This window comes from Dermacentor silvarum, chromosome 11 (genome assembly GCF_013339745.2).
Source record: "Dermacentor silvarum isolate Dsil-2018 chromosome 11, BIME_Dsil_1.4, whole genome shotgun sequence".
In the NCBI taxonomy this organism is placed as follows: Eukaryota; Metazoa; Arthropoda; class Arachnida; order Ixodida; family Ixodidae; genus Dermacentor; species Dermacentor silvarum.
The window spans coordinates 106,514,660-106,540,172 of record NC_051164.1 but is presented as its reverse complement, the minus strand read 5'-3'; the positions used below and the strand labels follow the sequence as shown (position 1 = coordinate 106,540,172).

The 25,513-nt window shown below is 44.0% G+C and overlaps 1 protein-coding gene across 1 annotated transcript; it reads right to left on the bottom strand.

Annotated features, from left to right (window-relative positions):
• Positions 1-2,290: 2,290 nt before the first annotated feature.
• LOC119433073 (5'-AMP-activated protein kinase catalytic subunit alpha-2) lies at positions 2,291-25,457 on the bottom strand. The gene is made up of 15 exons (XM_037700217.2): positions 25,108-25,457; positions 24,426-24,567; positions 24,247-24,340; positions 23,025-23,169; positions 22,805-22,892; positions 22,196-22,265; positions 21,642-21,690; positions 20,682-20,787; positions 13,813-13,918; positions 12,774-12,956; positions 11,966-12,080; positions 9,732-9,802; positions 5,583-5,648; positions 5,421-5,520; positions 2,291-4,684 (listed from the first exon to the last, which is right to left on the bottom strand). The coding sequence occupies exons 1-15, from the start codon at positions 25,214-25,216 to the stop codon at positions 4,596-4,598; spliced, it is 1,533 nt and encodes a 510-aa protein (XP_037556145.1). The 5' UTR covers positions 25,217-25,457; the 3' UTR covers positions 2,291-4,595.
• Between the last annotated feature and the right edge of the window lie 56 nt (positions 25,458-25,513).

Here is a 25,513-nt window from a genome sequence, read left to right as displayed (position 1 = left end):
TAAATCAAGTTTGGTAATATTGTTATTCAGAAGTTATGAATATTTGCACACCCCTAAATTTGTGAAAACAGCCGCAGTGGCAATTTTCGTGACAACCCATTTGTGTTCCACTGATGGATTTGGCTTTAAAGGGGCCCTGAACCACCCATCGCAGCTTGGTAAACTAGTCCACGGGTAGCATACGCTGCTGTGATAAATTGGCCAAGTTTTGCTGTCGTGCATGGAGCTTGCAAGCGGAGTGCAAAGTCACCTTCCTCTCAAATGCTGTCTTCAAACAGAAGCCTGCTCCTCACTCTCTTCTGGAGGCTTAATTTCGTAATAAAGCAGATTCCAATATGCAGCTGCTATTGGCAGCTGCGCTCGGCTATGCAGTGCAGATACTGCGTCCGCTGCAAGCTGCTGCCATGAGTCTACTAGCTAAGTGCATTGCCATTCGCTGAGGACAACCGCGTTTGGCTTACGTTTAGCGCATCATAGACTACAAAATCTGAAGTTGTGCCTCTATGTCAACATCCAAAATGAAATTTGAACTATGCCGCACAGTGGAATTTAGAAGGCCGAGCATTGTGGCCACACCCCACTCTGCCACATCTTTTACAGTGCAAAGCATGGAAGGAACGGGAGCGCAGCGGAGGCAGTGTTTGGTAGCCAATAACTCGGCTTCTGCTGAACACATTGAAGCACTTTTTTTGCGTCAAAGTATAGCCTATTTTCACTTCAAATGCCTTTCTCCACTTTGATAAAAAGTGGTTCAGGGCCCTATTAAAACTTCTTATTAAAACAAACTTGTGAACGTAAAGTTACTTCAAATTTGCATACTTGTGAGCCTTTGCGCTTCCAGTACTCTACGTACTGCATTTTGGTTGCAAGTGCAAGCGGTGCTTTGTGGCCGCCGGTCACAAAAACGTGTTGCTCTGCTCATTCGATGGTAAATAGTCTCACATTTGCGACACCTTCCGTGTAATGTCACATTTTGCAACAATACAATGCTAAATTGAATTACGCAACGCATACGTATAATTTCCCTGTGTGATGCATCATTTTTATACTGTGTGAAACAGTATAATCGTGATGTACTATTGGAAAAAGAAAAGCTTCGGTGTTTTATGCTTAAGGTGTGGACATCTGAGGATTGTCATTTAATTTGAAGTTTTGCAGGGCAGCTAACATTCTAAACATTTCATATTTTTCTATTTAACATGGATGAGCTCACAGTGAGTGGAGAGTTCCCTCACCAGGCCCCATTGCAATTTTGTTATACACTGGAAGTTGTAAGTTGTCTAGGAACCTTTATACCAATATTTTTCAGTTTGGCTCATTATTGGAGGAGATAGAAGAAATTCATATGTTCTTATACCATGGCACCACTGTCAACAGACTCTTCCCCTTTGCCTCTATTAGTGTCTGCGAGCGGTGTTCATTCCCTGCCTTGTCTTATACTGAAGCCCCCTCCTCCCCTTTTTTTTTAACTTTTTATTTTTACCGCAGTGTATTTCCAGTGGCAGCACTGCCTGTTCCACATTGGATGATTAACCGAAGTCATATGTCAAGGTCGGCGATGTTGCAAGCAGCGCGTATTACATAAAGGCATTTGTACGCGTGACCTTTACTCTGTCGCTCGGAAGTGCGGCTCTCTCGAGAGGAAGGGCGCGGCCTTTTGTTTGAAATTTCTAGTTGTTGCGCCACGCAGCCATTTCGTACTTTGCAGACACTATCGCCATCGCACAATTTACACGCTGTGCCCGTTTGTGCAAAAATACAGACTCGTTTGACCCTTAGCAGGTTCAGCTATTGTAACATACCCCAACGTGTGCTGGACATAAACTAGTCTATATTCTTGTGTCTGATGTTGTAAAGTTCACACATGGAGTACACATTCTCTAAACTTGACAGAACTCTCAGAAAAATTTTATAACTAACCCTTCCTCCTGCCGGATGCTTTTAACAAATCTGAAAACTCGAATGTTGCAAATCCAAATCCTCAAAATACATAATTGGTGCCCAAATGAGTGTGATGCACTGTGCATACTTTTGGAATAGGGGGCTCATTTACACCAAACTTTGCTTACATAAATGCGCAGTGGTGATAAGCTGTTTATCACACCGACTGCTATCTTGAGCAACAGGCACTCAAATGATGCCCAGTGAAAAGACACTTAGGTTTTGTTAACATCCTGCCAGAGCACCACATCTTGTTTCAGCTGATAGCATGGTAGTTACGCTTGAATCTGTGCAGCGTCTTCGCAGCTGGGCCCGATCCCATGCCAGGGCCTAGACAGACATACACAACTGCTGGCATCATTCTTGTATTGACATATATGCATATTTGTGTATATATTTATAATATGTACAGGACAACTCATCTTAGACTACAGAAGAAAAACAACAAATTCCCCTGTACCGTGCCCCAGGTATACTAAGATATAGCAGTATTTTTTTTTCCCTTTTTTTTACATAGAGCTTCACTATTTGCAACAAACAACTACGAAAATGAATGTTTTACATTCACATGTTGCATGTTTGAAGGGTGGTTCCACCTACAAGCAATGTGAGCAGGCTGTTTTGAAAACCTAGGAAACTTTTTTTGGACTACGAGCAGTCGCATCAATATTTTTTCTCTCTTTAACGTGAGCACACAAAGTCCTAAGTCCTGTTATCATTTCAACTCTGTCACAGTAATGCGAAGCACATGTCACATTTATTACATGCACTGTTGCATGCATTTCGCCCTTGATACAACGGCAGTTACTGCACAGTGTGAAACTGATGTGACATCATGCTGTAACTACATCACAAATGCATTCCCTATGGTCGCTGCTTAATACTGTGGGTACGTCAAATACATAGATCCAAGGGGGTCCACACTCCTGAGCAGCCCCCTAGGGGGACGTAGTCCTTAGTCTTTTTCACACGAAGAGTACTTCCACACTTTTCTTTGGACGTCGTCAGACCTGCTCCACACTTTCACACACAATGAAACTGGGTTGCCCAAACATTGGACATCCCTCACACTGTCAAGAACAGGTAATAACAAAATCCAGAGCTACATTAAAAGAATGGAAAGGTATAGTTAGCTGCAGATTACAAAATGTAAGCCGGACAGTTTGCTGTAACAGAACTGGGCAAAGCAGAGTGCCAATTGCACAGTAAACCAAGGAGAGGTAAAGTACTGGCAAGGACAACCAGCTATCAAGAAACACAATTGACTATACTAACAAAGCACGCCAACACGAAAAGTGGGCTTTAAAGTCTTTCTTGACGAATGTGTTCTCACAAGAAGTGGCTATGTATGTAATTGGCTGCACGCATGTAACAGTCAAGGTTCTCTATGTATGTGCAAACTTCACTCCTAGCACCCGTAGCAAAATGCTCGCATGTAAGCATATCCAGCAGCGACATCAAATGCACAGCCTGCGACATTCAGAGATTAATGAACATTAAATCGCAAAATCGCAGCACCTCAAATACTTGTGCTGTCAGTATATAAATGGCTTATTCTCCCTAAGTAGACCATGGGAAAACAATACTATATCCAAAACTAACACATTCTACATCCATCCTTTCTGCCTGTAGAGCATGGCATGATCAGGTACAGTCTTTGCCAAAAGTTTCCAAGCAACAAGATAATGTTTCAAGGCTATTGTAACATGCTTGGTGTTTTAAAGATCAAGGCCCATACTCGACAAAACTTCTCTCATGCAAGTGCACTTCGTGATTGGAGAGTAAACGAACTCTGCTCAATGTTGATAGTCGTAAAAGGCAGAGCGATGCAGCAGCCAAGTTGCCTGAAAATCAACTTGCATAAGAGATGTGCTGTGAATGAGGACCCAGGAGTGAGGAGCACAGGGCCTCTAAATCTCCTGGGCTTTAGAGCAAAATTTGACATGGGCCACAATACACCACCTGACACCAGATGTGTGGTCATGCACACCAGTGGCTTCGAAACTTTTGACAAAGACTTACATAAGCAGCTTGTCAAGAAGGGTTGGACTCGGCAACTAGATTCGGCTAGTGTGCTGCTTAAGGCTTCCTTGCATCTATGAAAGCTGATTGGGTTGATGCTGAAAGTAAAAGAAAAAAAGTGCTGAAGGAGTAAGCAGACTGCATGAGTGAGTCATTACGGCTGAAGCCTGGCATAACAGCAACAAGTAGCCTTTGATCGTGCGGCTCCTGTGTGCATTGTGCATTATTCCATTTTTATATACTCGTACTACTGCAAAAAAAAAAAAAAAAAGAGCATGTACCAGGGTTCAGCAAGTACACTCTAACCTTCCTTGTTTTATGTCACTGATCTGACTGAACATCAGCTCGCACTACTCATGACACATTTGGCATTCTCGAAATGGGCAAGCAAGTCCTGTGCTTCATGGCACTCAAAACTGCTTCTGACAATTGGAGCACGTTAAGATAAACCTTGGCACCACAGACAGACTTGGTAAAAATATTGGCTGCACCTTTTACAATGACAGTCACCAGCACCACCAGCAAAAACGGCACACTAGCCCAATCTAGACACCCTGACATGGGGGGGGGGGGGACATTTAACGTGAAGTAGGCCGTCATGGGGTGCGCTATAAACTGTCGTCGTGGGCTGCTCAGCGGGCCAACTGTGTGATGAGTGCAGCACACATCTCGAAGAATTCCATCGTGTTGTGGATCTGGTTGTAGCTTGTCTCGGCAACGCCTGGGAAAAAAAAAAAAAAGCATCAACAGTAAGTTAAGCACAAAGCCAACAATACAAAGGAAACTAAATTTGTACCATCCGAGACTGCTTGAGAATATGGTAGCTATGTCACGCAAAGACACGAGTGCACCGGGGCAAAATATGCAATGTCTGTATACTGTCACTTTACCTCCCCCTCCCCTCTCTCCCCAGCATAGGGTAGCAAACTGGATCTTCCCATCTGGTTAACTTCCCTGCCTTTCCCCTTTCTTCTGTCTCTCTCTAAACATTCATGAAAAATTAAGTCACTTGAGGTGCAAAAACACTGAAACAATCTTGGTAATTGGAAAGCTGGGTTAAGAATGGGCAACTATCAGGGAATCTTGTCATTCCACAAGACTCACATAAAACACAAATTTTTAGACCGAGTGAAACAACAGTACGCAGCATGCCCATGACAACACATCGTATAGCTAAAGCTAAATGCTCAACAATGCAACCCTTAAGACGAAACAGAGGTCGCACACTTGCATTAGGCATCGGTCTTGCAAACTGTGGTGTTCTGGTGTTGAGCACAAGGTCACTGGCTCGAATCCTGGCTGCAGCGGCCGCATTGCGCTTATGTACTCAGAATTAGGTGCACGTTAATGAACCCGAGATGGTCAACATTCATCTAGAGCCTTCCACTAAGTGTCCCTTGAAAACCCACTGTGCAGTTTCGGGATAAGTCCCATAATCTTTTTAAAATGGAACTTACTTGGGTCCTGTGGCGCAGCCTCTTCATTGGCGGGAAGTGACTTGAAGTCCAGGAGAAAGCTCTTGTACTCCACCTGATATAGCTGCAGGCTCATCTTTACCTACGGTGAGAACAGCATAGTTAGCTCCATGGTTAACAAGAAAGGTGACGATGGCCTCTTACCGGGCGACCCTTGGTGGAATTTTTTCGACGAACACGAACATGGAATGGGTTAACCACCTTCCACTCCTGCATGGAAAGAAAAAAAAATAATAAAATAGTGGTAACACTAAAGTCAGACCACTAAAAGCACAGGGAAAGACGATCACAGTGGGGTCGGGCACCACTGATTATAGATTGATTGGGTTTATCAGTATCCCAAAGCAGCACACAGGCCATGGAGATGCCTTAGAGGGATCTCCAAAAATATCGAGAGGAACTTAAAAAAATAAACACCTCATGTCTTCCAGTGTTGCTATATTGAGCCTTGCAGTGAGTTAAAATATTAAACACACTTCAATGCATGTAAACATACAAGAATCTCATGTTTGTGCTTTGACAGCACTGCTGTATGTTTCTTTGGATTACGTGGACAATCAAGTTACATTCAATTGTGATTACTGACCGAATTTATACTGTATTCTTCCAAAGATGCTTATTGACATCGTGTCTGCTAATGAAAGCTTCAACTGCACAACTATGTACCAACCACGCCCACAAGCAACTTAAAAATGACAGAAAATTAGAGGTTATGGACAAGATCTTGCCACTACCCTGATGGAGTGCCATTGCTTGCCACTTGCGTTCAAATCTGGGCCTGAGCTCTTGGTGGAAACATCCAACTACAGTGATGCCTGGCTGAGCAAACGCTTGGCAAATATTTCGTAGAGTGAACCGGGCTTGCTTGCAATCTTCAACTTGCAGAGCGAGCCCAGTTTCTCTGAACGAAAAAGATACGCAAGTGTGCCTGCATGTTTCCTGGGCCTCTATGTTCCCTTGCCTAGCCACGCTCTAGCTAGCCTTCAGAAATTTTCTGTCATGGATCTTTAAAAAAGGCCAGGACAGAAACGGGAAAAAGCTCACCACAACAATGTGTTCCGCCTCATCTAGTTTAGGGGTACTGACTCGGACTAAGCTGCAAAGTGTTTATAAAAGTGCAGATGAATACAAACACTACTGTAAATAATAGGCCCTCCTTCGCCACCTTTTTCTGAATCTTGAACATCCATCCTCCTTCCTTGATAAATACGAGGTCTGTTAGAAAAGTATCGGACCTTATTATTAGTTTTTTTTTGCAAATACCTGACTGGATATGAAACAAGCGTGCTTGCATCAGTCGACCTTGAATATTCGTGCACATGCCCAAATTTTTTACCGCCTGCCGATAGCGTCAGTCGCTGGGACGCAGCGTTTAAGTGAGGTACTGCGCAGTGCTTTCGTCGGTTTTTTAATTGCAAGGAAAATGACGAAGCGACTGGACCAGCGCTACTGCATCCAATTTTGCCAGAAACTGGGCGACAGCCAAGTGGAAACCATTCGGAAGATTCAGATGGCTTTCGGTGACGATGCTATGAGCAGCACAAAGATTAAGGAGTGGTACAACCAGTTTAAAGACGGCCGCACATCGGTGGAGGGCGAGCCACACTCCGGTCGGCCATCAACATGCCGAAATGACCAGGTCATTGCCGAAGTGAACGCTGAGGTGATCTGGGACTGTGGTGTGACTATTCGAGAAATTGCGGAAGAGGTGGGCATCAGTACTTTTTCTGCACATTCTATTATGACCAAAGATTTGGCCATGGAGAGAGTTGCGGTGAAATTCGTGCCGAAGCTGCTCACGGTGGAGGAAAAGCAACTTCGTATTGAAGTCTCGCAGGACATGCTGGATTCCACAAACAGTGACCCCGACTTCATGAACACCATAATCACTGGCGACAAGTCTTGAGTGTACGGGTACGACCCGGAAACCCAAATCCCAGTCATCAGAGTGGAGGCATTCCACGTCACCAAGACCAAAGAAGGCCCGCCAAGTGCACAGCAACGTCAAAGTGATGCTGACTGCTTTTTTGACTAGCGGTGTGGTACACCACGAGTACATACCACAGGGTCAAACAATCACCAAAGAGTAGTACTATGGAGATGTCCTCCGTCACCTGCATGATGGTGTGCGGCGCAAGAGACTGGAGTTGTGGTCAACAGGAAATTGGCGCATCCATCACGACAATGCTCCTGCACATTCCTCGCACTTGATTCAGACTTTTTGGGCGAAAAACCAGACTCCTGTAGTTCAACAGGCTCCTTACTCTCCTGATATGGCCCCCTGCGACTTCTGGCTGTTTCCCAAAATCAAGAGGCCATTGAAAGGTGCGCGATTTCAGACAAGAGAGGACATTATGGCTGCAACGACAGCTGAGCTAAACTCCATTCCGAAAGAGGCCTTCTCGGAATGCTTCCAACAATGGCAGCACCGCTGTGAGAAGTGTGTGGAGTCCCAAGGAGACTAATTTGAGGGTGATTAGGTTTCCAATTCTCCAGTTATGCCAGTTTTATTTCTTCGGCCAAATGTCGGATACTTTTCTAACAGTAGACCTTGTAGATTGAAAATTACAATTTTTTTCCCCCACCATTGATATAACCAAGGTCTGGGTCATTATTGCTAGATTTCCCATAGGAAGCAACAGGAAAACATATCCTCACAGAACAAATTAAGTTAATTCAGCGAGTCACTACTGTACCTGTGTATTTGTCATGTTGGAGGTACGGGAATCGGTACCCAACATTGCTACTAACGTAACGGAGGCTTTTATTTACAAGAAATGGGTGAGAGAAGTGCGGATGACCAAATTTAGCACCAAAAGTTCAGGAGCCGGTCTTGAGTGCAAGCGCTGGTTCTCTAGATGGATCGCTGCATATTATTCATCACATAGGCAAACGGCAACGATTTCACTTTTGCATGACATAATATTTAAAATGATGTTCTACTTTCCGTTAATGTGAACACGTTCAACGAGGACACAGTGTAGAAATAATTCTGGTAAGAGTTATGTCTGCCTGCAGGGTTGCTTTTGCATCATCCGACTTAGCCAGTCAGCCTTTGGAAAAGTTGCAGTCAACGACCGACTTTCCGGACGCCTGATTTTTTGGACATGCCCGATAATTCGGACGCTTTCACGGCATCGTCACGTACCCCATAGAGTCCATGTATAGAGACGTCTGTAATCTGGGACACAAAAACCCTTTGCCGCCCGATTTTCGGAACTTTTTGCCATGACCGCAGGTTCGAAACGGCTTTATCTAAGCCACCACCGCCACTACTTTGATGATCTCACCACCTCGAACAGGTGCTCTCACATGAAGATCCGCTGGCAGCTGTAACCACCACCGCGGCAACGCTAGGCCTACCTGCTTCGATGTTCGCTGCTAAGCTTCTTGTTGTTCGGTGTTGTGTTTTTTTATTAAAAGAGTTCACCGCTGTCAGCAATGGCGCTGACTCCGCCTTTAAAACCCTCGCCAATGGTTTTGAAGCTCTGAACACACATTGTGTTGCATAATGCTGGTTCCCGAAAGTCAGCTTCGCCTCAATACAGTAATGTTACACGGTGAAGCATACCAAAAGTGGGAAGGGGCAATCGTCACGGGACACAGTATGTGTTCTTCAATTATACACATGTGCATTTGCAATCTCCTGCCACAGCACAAGCACCGATACACCTAATAAGTGTACTGCCAGGCCTTCAGAGCTATTTCGAACGTGCCTGTGGCGATTTGAGCTCTTGGGGGCAGTAAAAGGCATGAAATCATTTTTTCGGACTGCCCAATTTTTCATATGTTTTTGCAACCCCTAGGGAGTCTGAAAAATCGGACGCTGACTGCATATTGTTTATTCTAAATATTATGACACGAAAAATACGAGAACATGAAGGCATATGAAAGGTAGACTACAATATTGTTTGATTTTCTACATGCGCCCTCCCCCCAAAATGTTTGGCTACGCCACTGCCCACGACATATTACAATTTTATGGCCCAAATTATTTCAATGTGTACATCATGCATATTCATGGCTATTCTATTTCATAGATTTTCTAGCACTGGATGTAATATTCCTTGCTAAAAGATTTTCAAGAATCAAAAAAAGCTTTGCAAGATTTAAAGAACTGGGAAATAAAAGGATTTCATGGGATCTTCCTGGATTTATAAAGCATAAAATATGCAGTACTAAACTTTCACACTGAATGTTGACCTGCATCTTGCTTACTTTGTCTCTCTGTTTGCCTATTTAACAAAAATGTTGCACTTCAAGTCAGACACATGACAGTAGAGTGCCACTTACAAAATCGAGAGCCTTCATGGCCCGGTAGACTTCGTTCATGATGTCATGGGGCTTGCTCTGTGATCGAATGCCTGTCAAACAACAAACAGGTATGATTGTAGAAGCAAGAACATACAAGTGCATGACATTTAAACAAACATATTAGGAGCCTCATCCACGCAGCTTGCCATTGGTGCTTACTCCTTTTCAAACGGCTTCATGACAACAGCCTACAGGGTGTGATCACCCTCAACCTACGACAGTGTAGACCGCTTATAACGTAAGTCGCAGGAGTTGTAAAAATCCGCGCTATAAGCGGTACCGCGTTATAACCAAAGTATGTTTTTTTTGGCTTTTGCTTATGCCAAACGGGCAACCCACCTTTCAAACACAATTTATTACATATTTCACCCACACACATGCAATACAATACATCAAGTCGGTATCAATTCTCCGACTGATGCCATACTGTCGGCATCAATTCTTCCGTTGATGCCGACAAGTATGGCATCAACGGAAGAACACTGTTATTTTTGTCTGGAGATTGGTCTCAACGAGCACGCTCCCACTCCTGGAAAAAAAAAAAAAAAGGGGGGGAGTGCGCCACCGTTCTCCCCTGCACTCCGCACACCCTGCTTGGACGCGGCTATAGTGATGAAAACACGCGCCCTACTTCCTCCAAATTCTCCCGCCCTTCTCCTCCTTCTTGTTTCGCTTTTTGCCGCTGGTCTCCAGGCGCGCGCCTACGCTCCCATTCATAAAAACAAAAAGAAATGCTGTATGCTGCTGTAAGCCGTACGCTGTATGTGCGAGTGAAAGCGCGCGAGGGACGCGTGCTTTCACGGAGAGCGAATGTACGGTGGAGAGCAAACGCGACGACTCTCGTCGTGTGGAAGGCCATGGGGGGATGAGAGGGAGGGAGGGGAAGTGAGGTTTAGCTGCGGCACTCAACGCGTATCTTGAGACCGCAAGGGGAACTGGCGACTCAATCTCCCACACGAAAGGAGAAAAGCGCAAAGGCAGTGCGGGAGGGAGGGGGCACGGCTTTTACTCTGCAAGCCACTACGTACTTGTACTTTGCGCGGCTGAGGGCTGTCGCGTGCACCATATCTTGAAAGCGATCTCCACACGGCTCTGACCTTTGTATGCGCTATGCTTTCGCCACTCAGTTTACGTTGAAGCGATAGACCACATGAACCTTCGGTCGCTGCTCCTGCCGCATTTGCTCACGCCTGCGTTTTTACAGGGCTTGTCTGTGGTCATCGAGTGCGATCTATTCATGTTTGCTTGTGTGCACTGACACCATGCTTGTTAATTCAGTTAATAAGCGGATGTGTCAAAGTTTATGCAGGCGATAAAACTATTATCCTTACTTCGTATACTCTACTAGTAAATTTGCTATCGCAATTGATGCTTCGCCTTTCGGGGGAAACTGACTTTTTTGTTTCGCTTTTCGCTGCTGGTCTCCACGCGCGCCTCCCGCGCTCCCACTGCTCCGCATTTCCGTGCCCGGCAACCGCGCGAGCCGTGCTCAACGCCTCCTAGAAAATGCCGTGCTCCGAGCGCCGATTTCATGGTCGCACGCTTAAAAGAATCGTGCTATAACCAGTATTCTGCTTCGCACGCCTAGGCAATAAACGGTCCGCCTATACATTGAGTTCTATGGGAGATATACACCTCTGTCATGATAATCGCATGGTTACTGTGCAGTGTGAAATAGGCAGGCTGATGCCGGATAACACCACGTCAAATATATATTAAAAATGCATCTCCAGTGGCTGTCCCCTTAACAAGACTGAAGCAGCCTTGTGCAGATGATGACTATCATATATATATTATGTATTTAAACAGACTATTACAAAGTTGCGACATTTTACACATAAAAAAAAAAAGGTAAGTCTGCGATGCGCTACATTGAGGAACAGTATGTGCTCGCCAAGGCAAGTGTGTGGGTGCACGTTCATGCAATTTGATCAAGCCCGCAGCCCTCAGACCAACTTTCTTGCTGTAGCTAGACTCTTATATGCCACTGGCTTTCATTCTGATGTTTCTGTGCTCTTAGTTATGCTCTCGATGTTTGCGCAAGCCTGCTCTTCCTGTTATCGACAAGTTCACTTTCCTGCACAGTTTAGTCGTCTTGTGGCTGAGCTTGTTGCATTCCAAACCAGAAAAATTTAGGGGGGAATACAAATCTTGCTGTTAAACCTAAATGTTTAATCAGGAAAGGAACTGATTACCCAGCATAGCAGACTCACCCAGGTGCCACTTTGCCCTCTTCATGGGGGTGCCCTTGCGATCCGCTCCGTTGCCTCCGCTGAGCATCCTTTGCCGACTCCCCAAGCGCTCTGGATGTGGCCTCTGTGGGCTTTGCTGCACAAGGACACAACACAGCAGCATTTATTTATTTATTTATCTATTTGACATACTTTCAAGGCCCAAAGGCATTACAGAAAGGAGTGGGGCAAAAAACGAAATGCAGTAACAACATTTACAATGGACATGCTGTATAACGGTCTTGAAGTTGTTTGTGTTGGTTATAAGTGTGACTAAAGAAGAAAGGCGATTCCAATCAATGCTCGAGGCCTTTTCCTTTTTTTCCTGCCTTATGCGACGTCAGCAATTTATGTTATAGCAGGCATGACAGCACACAGACATCAACCAACTATAAGCCGATTATTAATGACCATAAATTACTCGCAAGAAAAAGTTCATGCACACATGCACATTCTTTCAGATCGTCTAAGAAATGGGGAAGCGGCAGCTGTTTATGTGTCCTGCCGACCCTGTAACCGATTCACTGTTGCTCTCTGCCACGTTTGCCAGATGTCAACTTCGACAGGTTATTTTAGGTGCACCATGAAAAGAAGAAAACGAAGGTAGGGCTTTGCTATTGGAGCTGCCTCAGATGAGTTGAGGGGAAATGGGGAAAGCAAACATTGTGCTTTTATATCTCCGTTCATATTGGGGTCATTTCAATGATTCTAGGGGGAATGAACTCCTTCAAAGCTGCCGCATTCATTCCAGCATGTATCATGTTTCGGGGCCCTTTGAAAGCCAACTCACGTCAAGCAGGGCTGCCGTGGGTGGTGGGCTGGAAGCCAGGTAGAAGTCCTTGATCTCCAGCTTAGCTGTCTCGTCCTCGATGCGCTTGTTGTCCACCACCAGGTTGTAGGCAATGGCCAACTGGTCGTGCGGGTTACCGCTCAGCAGCGCACTGTGCAGTTCCTTCTCTTGCACGCCGAACTTCTGCGCTCACACCATGTCGTAGTGAAAGAGAGAAGCAGGAGCTCATCACAATGGGGATAATTGCATGCAAGAAATGGTGCCTTAGGAGTGCGAAGTCTATCGTAGTTGTTTTGTGCTAAACATAGTGAACAGTGCAGGCGATGGATGATGAAGATGAAACACATGTGCTGCCTGTTATTTATAGACAGTGCCTTGTGTCTGCCGTGCAGTCTACAGGGTGGCCAGATGTGAAAATTACTTCACAAGATGCCAAGTCCACTGCATATTTGAATTACCTCCTAATGGCTGAAAAAAACAACAGGCCCGTCTCTGTCTAGTTACTATGGCACTGCAGTTGCCATGGCAATCAGACATGCCTGGATTCCTTGCATGTTCAAGCCTTCCCCTCCTGTATGCCCTTTTAATGCCTTTTTCTGTGGGACACCATTTCGACACCTTGTTTTACTGGCACCAGCGACATGCTTATGTTTTTTCAGTGATGGCACATTTCGAGTACACACCAAAGCCACAGTTTGGATATGATGTGTGACATAGTCAGGAGATGCAGATCAGCCATGACCATTCGAGCTTGTTTATTGTTCACTAAAATCTCGGTATATACGAGAATTTTGCACATAAACCTAACCAAAATGCAGGCGATGCAGTTAGGAATTTATACCATCACCTCCTGCTCAGCAGCAAAATACCATAGCCAATGATATTAGTACTTTCCCTGAGGCCTACATATGCAGGAGGAGTGACATTGTCACTAATACCATTATCAGGGCAAGTAAACAAAATTAGTAAAGCAAGACTAATGGCTTAGCCATGGCTTAGCAGTTTTGACCGGCAGGGAAATGACAAAAGCTCACTGTACCTCACAAACAACTTTTACGGCATCCATGTCAATTATCGACGCATCATTGTCATTGGGCAGCGGGAACAGGTACGCAGGCAACTCCTTCTTGAACCACTCATGATTCCTAGAACACAGAAGAAACACTGGAATTTATATGCAGCACTGGCCGCTATCCCGTTTTCAATGCGAATATAAAAACAAAGAAGAGAGACAGCTCATTATAACGTGGTAATGTGGCGTCAAACTTGGAGGCAACAAGCCCAAAGATATAGAAAAAGCTATAAAATTATTTTTTTAACATATGAAGAGTAGGTATGCACCACAGTTCCTATGATTTGTGAGTGAAGCTGGAATGAGATGATTAGTGTGGCTATCCACATGGCAAGTAAAGGGCTCCTTTGTTTCGCATCTTTGGATAACCTCACTGTTCTTCATACTGCACATACTGCCTTTAATCAAAAGCGAAATGACGTCAACACCAGAGCAAATGTGTGCACATTAGCTCCCCTATTGCTTTCAGAAGTAACAACGAAACATAAAGGATTATGCACTAAGGGCCCATAGGGCATGTATCTTAGAAATAGCAGTATAGTCGACTAGTATTAATATATAAGCTTTTCGAGACCACATATTTTGTCGGACATACCCGAAAGTTGAACAAGATATGGTCCAAAACAAGACGGTACCTTATTACACAAGATGCGGACGCCTGCTTGCATTCAAGCAGCGCAGCAACATTAACAAATTTATGTACCAATTACTATGTACTAGTGCTAAATGCGATGAGGCTGCACGGCAGCGGTCAGTTAATATCAAACACGGTTGGTCTATTATAATTTTGTAATGGTACTTGTCGGCACACACACGGGCAAAGTACAACATACATGTGACTGAATAGCTTACATGGGTACACTTCTTTTCTTACTATTTATGGTTTATAATTGTACAGTGGAATCTCATTTATACAATCTTTACGAGAAACGGAAAATAAAACGTATCATCTGAATATCGTATATAAGAAAAAAATGTATTATCCCCAAAGAAAGTATTATGCAGAATCGTATCAATGAGATTCCATTGTACCTCAATTAATAATTTCTGGCTAAATTCCTTTGTCTGGGAAGCCAAAAAGTTGGAATTACTAAAATCCACAATTGCCTTAGTTAAATTATGTGGCTTCTAAAATGCTTTGAGAACATAATGGATCAACTGAAACATTGGAGCTGTTTGAATATGTGGGAATCCTTGTGTTCGAAGGCAGCCGCTCGCGCGGGGAAACCTCCCTCGCGTGGGCTAATGTGAGATAAGCGGAAGCGCTATCAGAGCCACCGTGAGACTACCATGAGTTCCTGTCGAGATTGCTCGAGTCATTGGTCTCCAGCAAACTGCAAGTACGGAAGTCTCCGCTGCCACTCCTCTTTTCCCGCACTAGTTAGCCAACTACATTTCTGGCGCAAGTATTGGGGGAAAAAAAGCAGGAGAGTGCTTAAAGCAGGAAAGTACTTAATACAACCGGATCCGTTACAGGCATAGGTAGCAGTATAAGGTAGATAAAGATGCTTTTGGGGAAGAGAAAGAAAGATCAAGAAGATAAATACAAAAATGCTAGAATGAAAAGCATGTACTGTAGCATACTCGTTTAAGTCAAGCAGTAGGTGACTGTTTGTTGCTGCCCTGTTTCAAAGGGGATGCCAATAAATCATCATTATCATAATCAAACACTGAGATAATATTGCTGCAACCAACTGTAAAACATTTTTAACATTTAAGAAGACAATGTGGTCAAAATTAGGCTGCTGCCAAATATTTACACCAGGTGCAAAGTAGAACACACTTCGGTACTGCTATATTAGTTCTACGTCTGGTTGGGCTCTGTTCCACCAGGTGGCTGCACCCTACAGGCCGCTCAGGTTTGCGTCTCTGCCTGTCTGGCAAAACAAGCAGTCCGCCTGCGTTCACTGGAATACCAGACACGCTAGAACTCTCCCCTGTGGTACAGTCGAATCCCCCTACAACGAAGATTTTCCGACTCCCCGTCAGCTGCCCATAGAAAATAATACAAAAGAAAGTCCCTTCGTAACGAAGGCGTTTTATTTGGTATTTCCGCTTTGAAAGTAATGGATCCTTTTCACCTCATCAGAAAAGTTATCAGAACCCACGACAATGACATTGCGATGGCTCTTTCAACGAACTGTGAGACCCGCGTAATGCCTTTGCTTGCTGTGAAGCGTAAGAAATCCAGGCTGACCGACTCTGTCATAAATATGCAGTGAAATTGTGATAATTCAACCCGCTTTGTTGTGACGATGCATGTGCCGTAAAATGAGTGTTTCGCGATCGGCCGGGCACGTGTGTTGGGTTAGGCGTCGGCCTCAATGTACGAAAAATGCTGTAACAGCGGCGCGAAATGCATTCTTTCGTGAAGTTGACACTTTATCAACTGCCTTTAGTACGTCTAAACCTTTGCCCCCCACGCCATCATGAAGATTTCCCGGACGTTGGTTTCGGTTTCGTTCGCGGCTTTGCCGTTTGGCGTACGTATATATATACCAATTCCGTGCCAACTAAGTTCCGCCACAACAAAATTTTTCGTGTGTCCCATGAATTTCGTTGTAGCGGGACTCGACTAGTAATCCTGTGGCATGAAGTGATGGCTGCAAACACATAGATCCTGGCGCCGATCTGATACCAACACCTCAATGTGCTGCCAGCCACTCTGCTCGCCTGTTGCCTAGCAGAGGGACATGATGTCGCAGCTTGACATGGTGTCAATCGCCAGCCCACAATGTGACAAGGGTGATTCATGGTCCTCGCAGAAAGAAACCTCTAGACAAACACTCACTGCGCAGCTCGCATCAACATGGAGCACGTTGCAGCACAAGCAGATGACATTTGCTGTGTGCCGGAAGTGCTTGAGTGTAGTGATAAATTGTCGTGTATTCTCTTTCGATACTCTTTGTTAATAGAAACCAAGTAACCAACATTCAAACTCTTACGACCACCATTTGTTCGCCATAATGTTGGAAAAATGATCAATGACCCAACCTGGGTAGCCAATCGGATAGATCGCCCAGCTGATGTCACGTGCGCCAGCAACGTAGATTGTAACGGGGCGGCTGAAAACTAAGGGGAGTGGCGTCACTGTGGTCAGTAGCGATGCACGTTTATAAAACCTCATAATAAATTAAACGCATTAAAGGAAGCGCTTAAATATGTCCCTTTATCGTTCAAGACGCTGTGTACACAATTGTGTATGCCAAGAGAGTGCGTCAATAGCAATAGCCCCCCATTGATGAAAGTACATAATGGTACTTAAAATGTGTCACATACATCTTGAAACTGTTCCAATTGGAATCGTGTTGCAAGTTTGAATAACAGGTTCCAAATGTTTAAGTAAAACGAGTGGGAAGGTAGATGGTTGTGTGCACTTGCTCGGTGCAAGTATGTTGCTGTATGTAGTGTGTGTACTCCTTTCAGTGTTTTTCACAGTGTGTTGCATCAGGTATAATTTTCAAGTGCCTGGATGGGTGCTATTCAAGCCTGCTAGACATGAAATACCAGTAGGCTCTCAATAATTCAAACTCGAGAGCACCCCAGGATTTTGTTTGAATTATTAGAAGCTATAAATATTACTCGGGGCAACATACCAACTTGTGTTGTAATGTAACATTCACATATATTCAATAATAGTCCGAACCCATTTATAACAAACTCAATACTTCCGTGAAAAGTAGTCGTTATATCAGCAGTTCTTTAAATATGGACTCGCCCTTAAAAACTGCACGTAAGCTGGCATCAGCAGCAACAATTCGGCAGCACTTTGGTCTGAAAACCAGATTTTCAGTGTCATTTTTATTCCCGGTGTGTTCCCGCACCTAGTTGCAAACTTCCGTTAGAAACGTCCATATAAAGAACAAAGTTCGGCGTTGTGTAGCTCTTTCAAAAACGGCGCCCGGTTACGATCACCTGTCATTTTGAAACAGCAAGCGCTGCCGCAATTTTTATTTGAGCTTGTGATATATATTACTACCATTGGGACATGACTCTATTCTGCACATGAAAGTGAAGCGTTCTAGTTGGCTGGAAGTGTAAATTTCGGAAACTACTGCAGCATGCCACCATTCTGCGAAGGTCTCCGACATCATGGTCTCGGCATTACGACTGCATGTATGTCAGCCACACAAAGCCGTAAAATGACGTTATCTACATTGCTTCGGGCGAAAACAAATGTGATGGTTGAAAGGATAAACGTAACCGTGAACTGTTGTCAGCAATCGGCAATGTCTAAATGAAGCGCCGCTGAACCGTGATTGCCTGGTAACGGCGTAGTAACTGCCGCCCCTCTGCAACATTGCGTGGCGCCAGCTCGTGGTGCAGCGTTCGTGTCGACTTGTCCGCGATGACAGGAACGCTTGAGCGGCCCATGTTTCCATAGTGGAAAGACAGGTGGTCGTTCTAAATAGTTGAAACAGACGTAATGCACATGGTGCCGCATGGGCAATTGCACAAAAACGAGAGTGACGCCGTCATGGCATCCAATATTGCACCGATGCACGCGCACGCCCTGCTGTTCATGAGGCGTGCCGCATTTGGTTTGCATTGTTATGAAGCTTGTTCTTCGCTTTCATGATGGTCGGCAGTGTGCTCTTTGATACCCCATATTTAAGTGCTACTTCACTTTAGCGTTAACTTCTATTGCAGCCAATTTCTCCTTTATGGAAAGAGTTCGATACTTCCCTCAAGGAGGCATGTTGCGAACGGCGGCACAGCCGGTGATGGAACGATAAAACACGATGGCATGTGGATTGGCCGAGGGTCACGCGCGTCATTTTCATACACGCCGTGCCTGCCATCTCGGTTTTTTTCTTACTTCCTCAATCAACACGCAGTTGTTGGTGCGCATGGTTTGGATAGTTTGGCCACTTGGACACGTGTAGGCAGGCAATCAGCTTTATTTGCGACTGTTAGTGATATAAGAATGCAAATGTTCAGCTAGAAGGAACAAAGGCAGCAGATATTTTCCGGCATGGACAAGCAAAAAGTATGAATTAAGCGGCTTTAAAATACGTTGAAAACATAGCGGGCCAACCAAAAATTTGAAATTTGTTTGAATTAACTAAACATTTGAATTATCAGAGTTTGGATTATCCCGAGTCTGCTGTAGTTGATGTTCTCATATGTAATGTTCCTGTAGTGAGTTTCCACATGGAGTCCATGTTCTGTAAACTTAACAAAACTCACTAATGAATTGAAAATTTGTAATCTATTCTGCAGCTGTATGCTTTTTACGATTCTGAATATGCAAGAAATGAAGTGAAAGTAAGTTTTCAGTCAAAAAAATTCATTGGCATCTTAAAGGGTTAATGATCAGAAGGCCTACCCTAAAGACTCTGAATGTTTGTACAAAATCTTCAAAATCGTTTCAGGGTCCCTTTAACTATAGCTAGCTGGCCTGCTCGAAGTGCTACATTTAAACCTGCGTATAACGAACCTCCATATAACGAATTCCTGGATATAACGAAGTTATTCTATTACCCGCTGTTACTCCATAGAAACACATGTATTTGAGACATCTACGTAACGAAGTGGCAGCGGGAGACCCCCTCGAAATAACGAATTTTCCCCGCCGACAACCTAGAGATTTCGCCCCAAATTTTGTCATTTTTGCACGAGCAGCAACCGGAAGCACCTTCTCCACTTTGACGGAACGCGAAGTGGCGGCGGCGCGCTTGGCACGTGTGCGAGGCGGGCCTGCATCCTTCGACCCGGCGATCTGGCCGCCGCGGGCGTGATCTTTCCCCCTCCCTTCATTCAAACCTGATCCCGCCGCTTGCTGCAGCTGGCCTAGCCCGCCAAGCCGGGACTCTCCTTTTCCAGTTGATGTTGCCAAAGGAAAAAAGTTTTTTTTGGTTACTGCGCAAATCTCTGTGCTTCACTTCACTAACCTTACATTAAGTGACACTATACGACGCCATCGTGTCGCTCGCTCTTCATTTCCGACGCCTCGCGCTTGTGCGAAACGACACGCATACCCGCATCCTGTACCTGGTGTGACATTCCAAGGATGAGTGCTTTGATGAAAACGGGAAATGGGTGCGCGTTACAATCGAGGGCGCGTTAGAATAGTAAATACGATAAGCGTTTCTTTTTCGAATTTTCGTGCCGAACCTGCATATAAAGAAATCCTCTTTATAACAAAGCTTTTTCGGAAATTTGTCAATTTCGTTATATCCAGGTTTAACTGTAGTTGCAAGCGCAATAAATGCCTTCCGAGTGTACACATGGGTGTTCTTCATTGTTTCTTCGAGCTTGAACTGCACTGCGGCTGCCGAACAGGCATGTGCTAACCGCCGTGTGCAGTTTGCTGAGGTGAAGCGCCAATGGTACCCTCTTTATCCCTCCTAATTACCGGGAACTCTAGAATACTGGGGTTGGAACTATCACGAACTCATTTGTTCTGAATGTAAACTGTTCTTTATGAACAGCCATAATTGAATCATTATGCAAGTTGGTGTTGCTCATAAGTCATGCACCAGGTGCGCCAGATATTTGAGGACATGGCTTTGAATCACCGTGGTCGTTAACATTCTCATTCTATTTGTACCCTCTGTTACCAATCTAGCACATCTATTCCAGGGTAGCAGCTTCCAGTCTGACACAGGAGATGAAGCCGTATGTTGCCCTAGTCGCCTTACACACTGACTACATTCACTCTAAGACTGCCACCCTCTTGAATCTGTGACAAAGAAAACTAAATGCTCCCAATGGTCACATGTCATTCAGGTATTCGATAAGTAATAAAAGGCTATTGCCAAGTAGCTGCAGGTGGCAGAGTCAACAGCTACACCATTAACATTAGTGGTAATAAAAACAGATCGGAGCCTTACTTGATGTCCTCCATGGTGGCTCGCTTCATAGGGTCTACTTGCAGGCAATGGATAAGCAGGCTGACAACCGACTTGTTGAGATAGTCCGGGATAGGGAAGATGCCAGCTGCAAATGTGAATGGCATTCATGTCACCGATGCAAATGAACAACTAATATACACAATTGAACCTGTACATACTGAAGCAAATCTTAAAATGTTTCTTGCCGATATCACCGTGTAATGAATACATGCTTATTATACTAATAATGTATATAACTAACATATTTATGCGTTAAGTGCAACTTTGCCATAATGACATCTGAATATTCTAAAGAAAAACGGCCTTTTATACCAATGCTACACGTAAACAGAAAGTAAAAAAAATTCCACCTAGGTTAGCTTTAGAGCCTCTGCAGGAGAAATAAATATTCTTTTGGAGCCTCCGAGAGACATCTCCTGATCCAGCAATGTTAATGCAAAACTTGAATTCACCAAAACAAAGGAGTAGCAGGTGCCCAAGTGAGAAAAAAAAAAAAAAAAAAAGCTAACGAATGGTGACTTAGGCTAGTTGATGCATGCTTAAAATAAAAATGGTGTCAAATGAATGACAATAGAAAGGTTAACACTGCAGACTATGAAACAGAACTAAGCACAACACCAGTGCACTTCTTTTGCAGAATGTGGGGCTGGTTATCTCAAAACTAACACTAGTTTAAAAACTTCTGGTAAATGGACACGACTTCATTACTGACAAGCTTCAATTCTACTGTACTGTATTGTGCTGTTTCGTGTAATCCAGCTGATAGGGCAAAATCACGCAAATTGCAAGTGACCATTTTTCGAAAATGTGTATAATAGTAATCTGTGTAAAAATATGAGAGCAGTGTTAGCCGCTAAGTTCTAAAATCTTGTAAATTTCCCAGATCTGAACATCAACATGCAAACAGCAAGGAACTAATGAGAAGGATTAGGCACTCACATTTGATCTTACGGAACAAGGTTGGGACGTGCTCATCATCAAATGGAAGCTGTAAAACAATAGTACAAAATTAAGATGAACATTAACCATTTCAACATCCAATAATTGGCAAAGGAAACTCTATACGCAAAGAACTGCAGATTTGCATTAAGTTTCTTGATGACAGAACCCCCCCAATTAATACGCAGAACTGCTCAGGTGCTCAATTCAATGCGTCTTTATGTATTCGTCCCTCTCTGGTTACATTTATGAAAAAAGTGGGTCCACAAAAGCACTACTTATGTGCAAAGAGTGGAAGAGCTGCTTTGTAAACATTCTGGGCTTGTACTTACGAAGCTTTTCTAACAAAATTGCCAGCTAAGATTGGCTGTCACTGTGGTAATCGTCTCATAACGATCATGAGTGGCATTGGCCAATGAGGAAATGCTTTTATGTTCGAGAAGTGCGAATATGGCCCTTGTTCATTAAGATGGCCCATGGAAACCCCACTTCACATCATGCAGGTAAAGAAAGGGCGCATACCTTGTATGAGCTCCCAAAGCTAAAACACCTACCGTTCCACACAGAAGAGCATACAGTATGACACCACAACTCCAGATGTCAACTTCAGGGCCAGCATAAAGCCTGCAACAAAAGACACAACGTAATACCTGTGCCAAGTGGCCACAAAAAAAAATGACATTAACTGTTGAATGCCTTAAACTTTAAAGCTATTCACATGGTGCCACATGAACATACTTAATGACATTAAAACTGAATGCTACTAGCAGTGTACAGCATTCATAAAATACATTCAACCATCAATGCATGCTATCACTCCTAAGTTAGCATTTATGACTGCACTTGATAACCACATTGCTGAAGTAATCTGAAACATTTGTACATTAAATGTGCCTTTTAATGTTTGAGGCATTTCTTGAACTTTTGCCTGCTAAATAACTTTTTTGATGATACTTCAATTGCAAAACAATTTTAATGCATTCACTGAAGCTAACCTACCCTAACTTGAATGTGTCCTAGACTCTTAATAACATTAACCTCGTGCCTATGGCATGGGTATTATGACGTGCAAAATCCAACTGCTTACAAGCATGCGCCACAAATGACAAGGCATGAATCCATGGTTCAACATCGTAACCTGGATGCTCAGAACAAGTACATACTTTCCGGAAATAACTTCGGGTGCTGCATAATTGGGGGATCCACAGCTCGTTCTGAGAAATTCACCATCCATCATCATGTTGGAGAGCCCTTGCAATGGCAAGAATACAAGATGTCAGTCACCAAAGGAAGCACACAGCTTTTGCGTGCTGATAGAAGCTTTCGGTGCAGTATATACACACGTTTTGCCTCCTTAGGGAAAAAGCCCGAGCATAAACTCACCAAAATCTGCAATCTTGACATTCAGATTTTGGTCGAGGAGAAGGTTTTCAGGCTTCAAGTCTCTATGCACTACCATGTGACGATGACAATATGCCACACCCGAGATTATTTGTTGAAAGAAGCGACGTGCTTCTGACTCTTTGAGCTGAAAGCAGAGGAATACGGATCAATGTATTAGTGGTTACTTACAATGTACTTCATTATGTAGTATTCTGAGAACTTACTGTAGCCAGTCCAATGCATCTAATGCTAATGAACCAATTGCAGAAATGGTGCTGCACATGTGCTCTAAGAAAGGTTTTTTTTTTTCCCAACCAAGAACTCTTTACTACAGACTCGTAGGACAAAATGTTGCTCCCATTTGACAACTTCACCTTTACCATGGCTAAACCCTTGCACCCCCTCTGCACTGTGGGGGTTTTGTGGTGATAAAATTTTCCGAGTTATTCTCAGAAAGAGAAATGCAGTCTCTGGATGAGATTTTTTAGCTGAAAAACAACCTTGCAGGGCAGCCAGCTTACAAAATTTTGCAAAGGGTCCATTGCACTGCAAGTGTTTCACTTCCATAGCGTGCAAAGTACTTTTTTGAATGCAATGTGTGGTGTATCAACAAGAACATTAAGTATAAACATTTTAATATCAGCACCACACGTTGGTGTATTGAAACTTTAAACATTTCTATGCACATTGTAATGGAGGGGGTAACATTATTACAAGGCGACTTCACTGTATCACTGGATGTATGACTGTAATGCATAATTTTCAGACACTGTAAAATTGCTTTCTTAAGTGCTCAGGTTAGAGTCAGGATACTTGCATATTCTAGTAGTGTTTCACAAACGAGACAACCAAGAGGGAAGTTGAAAATATTAGCTGATTAGACATAACTAGAGACCTACCTATAGCTATAGACACTTTAATCCAAGCTGCGTGCTTATGATTATAATTATAAACCTTTTGAGAGTGGGCTCATTTTGTCCTGAACTCTGCCACAGGGTAATCTACATTCATGTACAAAAAATATATTTAAAAAAATTCACCTCGAGCCTCATTTAAATCTATGTGTAGAGCATCCTACACTGACAGATGATTGCTGACTGTCATTCTCCTTTTCGTCTTTTGCATTGAAGAGGCTTTTTACAGGGCAACAGCTGAGCTAAAGACCCTTATGAGGATCTTGTGAAAGTCTATACGTCAACTCGCACATGTTGTTGTTCCTTACCTTTCCATGTTTAACAATGTAATCGAAAAGTTCTCCTCCAGACACATACTCCATGATCATGAAGATGTCAGTAGGGGTGCTGATAACCTGATACCTAAGAAATAAAAGACGGGCGAGAATTAAGTATGCCTCCATGCTAGATGTTCATTTTCCTCCACGACTCTTCGGGTTTCACTTACAACTTGATGATGTGTGGGTGCCTAAAGAGCTTGAGGTTTTGTATTTCACGTCTTATTTTTCCGACGACATCGAGATTCTTTATCTTCTGCCGGTTCAGAATTTTCACAGCCACCTTGTGACCGGTCAACTGGTGACATGCCGCTGTAGGAATAAAAGAAGTAATGCAGTTGCTTTGCAGGGCACGCTTTTCACGTAATGCTTTCGAAAATCCCTTGGGCCCCATCTTGTCAGTCACTTTTTAATGAGCTCGCTTACGAGTTGCGAAAATCGAACCTTCTCTCCGCAAGTCTAAAACAGCACGTCCACGGCTTCAACGCCAGTCGCAAGAAAAAAAATAAAAAATCATCGAGACGTTTAGCTGTCGCCATCACGTGCTAGGCCGCACAGCGGATCCGCGAGTCCGAGGTTTCTGATTCACCGAACACCAGAGAGTTTACGACAAAGCGAGCAAATAGTTGAGGTCGGCAATTTCTATTCTCGGCGAAAGAAGCCGGCGAAAACAACAGCGGTTTCGAACTTTGTCGGCGCGCATTTCGCGCTCGATACGTTTTTGCGCATTTAAGTTTTTCCGCGAACGAGCCTGCAGTTGCGGCCGCTGCAAAGCGCACTACATGGACAAGTTGATGCGAAGGCGTAAAGGATTGGCATCGCGATGCAAGGCGTATTGAAACGTGCACTCACTTTTCACCTTGCCGAACGTGCCGACACCGAGCGTTTCTCCCAGGATATAGTGTCCTATTTTGACGAGCGGCTGCCCTTGAGGGCCTTGAGGTTGCGATTTGTCCGCCATTTTTTCTCAGGCACCGCAGCAGTCCAAATCCAAACACATGTTTTCAATCTCGTGCGAAACTCAAAACGTCGGCGGACGCCGAAACTCAGGTTACATCTAGCAGCAATTTATGCGTAACGTAATTTACCTTACATATGAAACCAACTTAAGGCTAAAACCTGTAGCTATCGCACGCCCAGATCATGAACAACTCAAGAAAATCGTCAGATGTGTTTACCACTATTTTATAAACAGCTGTTTTCTCTTTAGGTCTGTGCTGCCATCCGTCGGTGGCGTAGCGCACCAAAAAAAAAAGAG